This window comes from Cinclus cinclus, chromosome 6, assembly GCF_963662255.1.
Source record: "Cinclus cinclus chromosome 6, bCinCin1.1, whole genome shotgun sequence".
NCBI classification, from domain to species: Eukaryota; Metazoa; Chordata; class Aves; order Passeriformes; family Cinclidae; genus Cinclus; species Cinclus cinclus.
In genome coordinates, this window is record NC_085051.1 from 28,366,375 (window position 1) to 28,372,824 (window position 6,450).

A 6,450-nucleotide genomic window follows, 5' to 3' on the forward strand; every position below is an offset into this window, starting at 1 on the left:
GCTAGTCCCTTCTTTCAGAGAGTTGTAGACAGTGATAAAGTTTCCCCCAGCTTCCTTTTCTGCAGGCAAAACAACCCCAGCTTTCTCAGCTGTTCTTCATATGAGTGACTTTCTATAGAGACCCTTCCCCAGGTCTGTTGCCCTTCTCTGAACATGCTCCAGCTCCTCAGTGTCTTTGTTGTAGTGAGGGTCCCAGAACTGAACACAGGATTTGATGTCCAGCCTTGCTGGCACTGAGTAGAGGAAAATTATCACTTCTCTGCCAGGATGCCTTTGGCTTTCTTGGCTGCCTAGGCACACTGCTGGCTCATGTTCAACTGCCTGTTGACCAGCATCCTCAGATCCTTTTCTACCAAGCAGCTTTCCAGCTAGTAATCCCCATTGATGAGGATGAGTAGCATTGTGTGGGGTTGTTGTGACAGAAGTGCAGAACCCAACACTTCATGTTACTGTACCTTATACAGTTGGCCTTGATTCATCATCGATGCAACCTGCCCAGATCCCTCTGCAGAGCCTTCCTGCCCTCCAGCAAATCAGCGCTTCCACCCAACTCGGTGTCACTGCAAACTGACTCAAGGTGCCCTCAATCCCCTTATCCAGATCATTGATGAAGATACTAAATAGGACTGACCCAAATACTGAACCCTGGGAAAACTGGGGTAAAGTGAAGAGCTAAACTTAGGATAGAGAAGTCCAGTTCAAGTATTCTGCATAATGTCGTTCTGGTAGCAGAAGTGCTACTGTTACTGATGCTTATGGGATTTTGTGATCCAGGGAACTTTTATCTTCATAATTGTTATCACTTTCCATGTATTCTTCACAGGAGGTAATTCCAAGTTTATTCGAGAATAGCATTGTGAGAATTGGAGTGACCTATAATTAACATCAAGTGAAGGCAGTCATGAAAAGATGCAGTGATTATTCACGCTTTTCTATCTTTGAACATAAAGAATATGCACAGCAGCAGAAGGGTTTTGTGCTGAATTGCAGAGACTGGATAAAGCTTTATATTGGACTAGTTCTGTGGCAGTTCAGTTGTGATCTTACATTGTATTCTTAAGAATATACTGTGAAGTTTTAATTGTCTTTAAACTTGGCATTTATTAGTCACAGACTTTGTATGACATGGGTGGTGGTCGCCCTGCTTTTCACACAGGTTACTAATTTTACGGAAGGTGTTAATGAATGTGACTTAAAATCCTTTTAGCAGTTATCTGTTAAAATCTTGCAAGCTAAATAGGGGTGAGCCTGGCAACAGACATTTTTTAATTCACTACAGTATTATATTAATGTCTTAACATGGTATTACAGAATGGTATTGAGACACCAGAGCTACTGTCTTACAGTTGTAGGGAAATCTTTTGCAATTTGCTGAGGAAATAAACCTTGTCATCTTAGCATTCCTAAAAAGAGATGCTTTTGACTTCCCAGTAGAAAAAGGCAACAGAAAAGTGACTCAGTCATAATACAACAAAGTAAGTAAAAACCTTCTGGTTAGTTAATCTCAATAAATTACAGGTAAGAAGTGTTTAGGTTCCCGAGTTGTTATGCTGGTGATTGAAATATAGTTTTAGTGCTAGTGCTTTCAAATCATTCCAGTTGCTCTTTCCTTAGGACAAGAGCAGACAACCGTTCTAGTAGGAACATTCTCTAAGTCAGCATGTTTTGAATTGTTTTCAAATGCACACCACTATCTAATTAAAATGATGTGTGGCAACATTCTGGACAGGTCTTTGAGGTCTGCTTGTAATTTGGGGGAAAAGAGAAGGAGCAAAAAATAAAAGGGTAAAACTTTTATACCCTTAAGACAAATGTAGCAGGCCTTGAAATTATTCTGGTAGCTATTTATCTTCCTGTTCAGTTTGAGCTGCCCTTTGGCAGTAACAGCAAACCTTCAGTCTGTTCTTTGCAAGGGAAGATTGCTCTCAGGAGTCAAAAGGAAGGAAATTAAGTTGAGTATGTTTCCCCAGCTCTGTGGAAATCTCGCCTTCCTTAGTAATTCTTTACCCATATTGTAAGGGCTTGGAGATTCAGTTTTGGATGTGTTCACACTGCTAACATGATTCATTTTCATTCACCAGCTTTCCCTTAATATGCATCTCTATTTATAGTATGTATCCTAGGTGGACATGTTGCATACCTGGGTAATTTAGATCCAGCATGCATTATCTGGTATGTTGTGTTACACAACTGAGTATACTGTGGGGGAATTAAATCAGAAGAGACCCACAGACTGAATGGCATGTCTGTTACAAAACCCTGTGGTTGTTTGTAGTGACAGATAGGGTTCAGTTCTGTGCTGTCTGGATTCGAGATCGCAGCAGGATACTGCATGTGCCACAATGGTTAATGGGGATGGACTTACAATGCAGTTGAGAACTGTGCAGGATACTTTTAGTGTAATGTCTATACCACAGTCATCAACTAACTGATCATGTGCTGCATCAAGTTACGGTCCTGTGGCCTTGCTATTGCTGCAGTATAGTTTGGCAACAAGTACAGCATCTCTGTTGGGTAGAGACCAGAGGAAAAACTCATACCAAGGCAAAAAAAATACCCCAATATAATAAATTTTTAAAATCCTGGTATGGAAGCTGTCTTAGAAATGCAGAATGATTCTGGTGGAAAATAAGATAATACATATGGTTTTATTTCAGTTTCTCTTTAAGGGAATGATGATGATGAATTGCATGTCTTACCAAAAAAACAGTGCAAGTTGGTAGTGGAGCTGGAAGAGATCTTATCTCAGAGTTTTCTGTTCTTTTAATAACAAGTTGATGCTTTTGTGTGTTCTGTTGAGATCATTCAGACTATCTGCAGATCTTTTTATTCCTTGCATGTAATTTCTGCTTATTCTAAGTGTGTGTGGCTTTTCACCAACACTGATGTTTCATGTTGGAGTTTGTAGAGAAAGGCACCAGAAGTTTTCCAGTTCAGACTATGTTGATAAATGAATAATAAAACTTTGAATATCAATATATCAGGAAGTTGTTCTGCTTACCAAAGTTGTTGACATGTCATGATGTCATGAAACTAGTGCAGGATGATGATAATGAAAACATATGAATAGAGATTACTAATAAGTTCAGGAGCCTGGTAACATACCTTTAGACACAGGTCAAAGTAAGGGCTTGGGTTCTTTTCTTGGGCTTTTTTTGTTTGTAAGTAAAAGAAACAATGACATTGTTTATGAGTTTAGTTGCCCTTTTTTCCATAATCTAGAACTTGTACTTTTAACTGTACTTTAATACAGTGTTTTCTTTATAAGAAAAATATTGGGGTTTATAATACAGAGACATGGCCAGGGACTTCAGCTTATCATTTTATTTGTCCTAGTGAGTGATATTTGAGTTTCATTGTTGATTTGTGTTTCACATGGAAACATTTTTGGAGGTGTTTCCCTCTCCCCTTGCTGAGCAATTTTTTTTTTACCTGCCATGGTAAGATTGCAAAAAGAAACGAAGATTTAAAAAGATTATGCCTTGGTGTAAAAATAAAATGTTTCATCTGATTTTTGTAGTGGTGCCTTCTGTTATTCTGCATTCATATCTTGTTAGTTATCAACAAAGGCCTTTTGACTGCCACAGTGTAACAAACGAGGAAGGGATGTTTTTACTTTTTAGGTTTTTTTTATTTTAAAGTGCTGTAAAGATGGCACAAAATTTCTTGCTGTGGGAGGACTTAAGATCTATGTAGTTGAGGTGGATACATGCATGCCTACCCTAAGTAGATCAATACAGAATATATAAGGAGAGAATGGAAACTGGTTGTGAGCATGGTACATTTTCTCACATTCTTTTACGATTTTCAGTCTGAAAGCTCTGGTAGAAGGATGCAAGCAGTGGTCATCCAGTGCACCAAATCTTGGGAAGATCCAGAGAACTGCACCTGCTTTTCCAGGATTCACCAGCTTAGCAGAGATGGGTAAAGGAATTTCCTGAACTTGGTACTTTCATTCCCACTTCCATTCACATTTCAGTGAACCTCTTTCCTGACCTTCACCTGGTACCTTACGGCAATGTTTTCATTCTGTTTGGTATGCATTTTTCTTGTATTCTTTGTCAAGTGTCCACTTTCTCCTTCTGGATTTTCTTCTTGTTCACTTCACTGCTTGTGCTTTTCCCTCTGTCAAGCTAGCAAGCTTCTGTTACTTCTCCTCTAGCTCCATGCTGTTTCTCAGCTCCTTTCCTGAATAATGATATTTACCCGTGCAGCATGCTTACACCTTTACTTGCAAGGAGCAATCGTTAAAAATGTTTCCACCTTTTGCTCCTCACTCACAAACACCTAAGTTTACTCTCGAAGTTACTGAGGTGTAGGTTGCCTTTGAAATGCTGTTGTGCAATTAATCCCAAGTGGATGGATGCTTCACTAATTTCTTTAACTTTGATAGTGTTTCCAGTTACTTCTCTCAGCCTGTCTTCTTTGGAAACAATAGACTGTGTTTAGGATGAATGATGTTTGTGAGGAGAACAGTTATATCTTCTGAGGAAAAGCTTGTTTTGAACTGTATTTGTGAGACAATGAAATTTACCAGTGAAAATACTACAGAACACAAATTCTGTTTTCATTTGCTTTCCAGATGATGAGGACAGCGAATGTTATAATGGAGAGGGCAAAGTGCACCCTTCACCTGTGCACAATCAGTCATACCTCTGCATCCCATTTCAGAAGAATGAAGAGTGGGATGGCCCTTCTAGTGATGCCAATGAGGAGTCCACCCCTGTAAACTCTGCTACCAGTACCCCACAGCTGACACCCACCAACAGCCTCAAACGTAGCGGCTCCCACCACAAGCGATGTGAGGTTGCATTGCTTGGCTGTGGAGCAGTGTTGGCTGCTGCAGGCCTGGGTTTTGATCTTTTAGAAGCAGGGAAGTGTCAGCTGCTGATTGAGGAAGAGCCAGAGGTGCCCAGGGAAGAGAAGAAGAAGCGTGACAGCATTTTTCAGCGAGCTGGACGCCCACGGAGGAGCACTAGTCCACCTTCCCGGAAGATCTTCAAGAAGGATGATCCCGTGTTGTTGCTAGGCGAGCCATCCACATCCCTCACCCTTCTTTCCCTGTCTTCTATTTCCGAATGTAATTCCACCCGGTCCCTGCTGCGCTCAGACAGCGATGAAATTGTGGTTTATGAGATGCCTGTCAGCCCAGTGACAGTCAAGGCTCCCTTGCCAGCCATTACAAACCCACTGGTCAATGTCCAGATCGAGAGGTTCAAACAAGACCCCAACCAGTCCCTGACTCCCACACACGTGACAGTCTCTTCCCACACCCAGCAAAGCGGACACAGGCGCACACCTTCTGATGGAGCCATCAAAGGGAGTGGACTGATTGTCAATGGGTGCCCAACCAGTGGATGCCCTTCCAGTAGCTGTTTAACTGGAGCACTGGGAGCAGGTAGGTTTTCAGCCATCTTCATTTTCCCTTTTCAGGATAAAGACAGAAGCAGTATAATTACTTGTTGCTTATATGTTCATTGAGATGACCAGCCCAGCAAGAATTGCATGTGGAGGCTTTCTTAACACAAATTGCTAACAGAGTAGTGCAGTAATGGTTTTGGTTGCAGCATCTTCAGATTGCCATAATATTCAAGATACGGAGTTTGTAGATTCTGAATGGAGACTTTCTGCTTTGAATATGTTTTTGCACTGTATATACAATAAGATCTGTAGGAACCGCTTAGCAGTGACATCTAACATTTTTTTCCCTCTTCTCTTGCATTCTGTTTTGGATAGGTGTATTAAAAACACCTAGTCCAAGCAGAGATCCCAGTGAGGTCCCTCGCCTGCCAGACCCCAACCTTGTTTTTCCTCCAACCCCAAGACGATGGAATGCACAGCAGGATCCCACACTAGAAAGGCCCAAGACATTGGAGTTCCTGCCCCGGCCACGTCCTGCAGCCAGTCGGCAGCGGCTTGATCCCTGGTGGTTTGTGTCACCCAGCAATGCCAAGGGTGAATCTTCTGCCAACAGTTCAAGTACTGATACGCCAAGCAATCTGGACTCTTGTTTTGCTAGTAGCAGCAGCACTGTAGAAGAGAGACCTGGACTGCCTGCACTGCTTCCTTTTCAGGTGGGTCCTCCCGCAGAGGAGCGGACACTGTTGGACATAGATGCTGAGGGGCAGAGCCAGGACAGCACCATTCCCCTATGCAGAAGTGAACTTAACACACACAAAGCTGCAGCATATGAACTCAAGCAAGAATTCTGGTCTTAATATGAAACCACTGGGGGCATTGAGCTCCTCTAAATTCAATCCTACTTTTTGCACTGAGAATGCACTTTGAAAACATGGAAAGATGGAGGGATGCTACAGAGATCATATGGTGCTGCCTCTGCTGAAGATGTGTTGCCAGCTGCCTGAGTTTTGTCTGCATTTGGGTGAAACTTGGCAACTCTGAGCTGCTGACTTTTGCTGTGGGGTTTTTCTGTAGTCTTCCCTGCCCTCT

General features: G+C 42.0%; 1 protein-coding gene across 1 annotated transcript in view; it reads left to right on the top strand.

The window, feature by feature from the left end:
- The window catches only part of MAP3K9 (mitogen-activated protein kinase kinase kinase 9), a 49,722-nt gene extending 43,504 nt beyond the window's left edge, over positions 1-6,218 (top strand). Inside the window, exons 9-11 of the mRNA XM_062494633.1 lie at positions 3,812-3,924; positions 4,583-5,398; positions 5,737-6,218. Coding sequence (XP_062350617.1) covers positions 3,812-3,924; positions 4,583-5,398; positions 5,737-6,218 — 1,411 coding nt within the window. The remainder of the gene's footprint in view (positions 1-3,811; positions 3,925-4,582; positions 5,399-5,736) is intronic.
- The last annotated feature ends 232 nt before the right edge of the window (positions 6,219-6,450 follow it).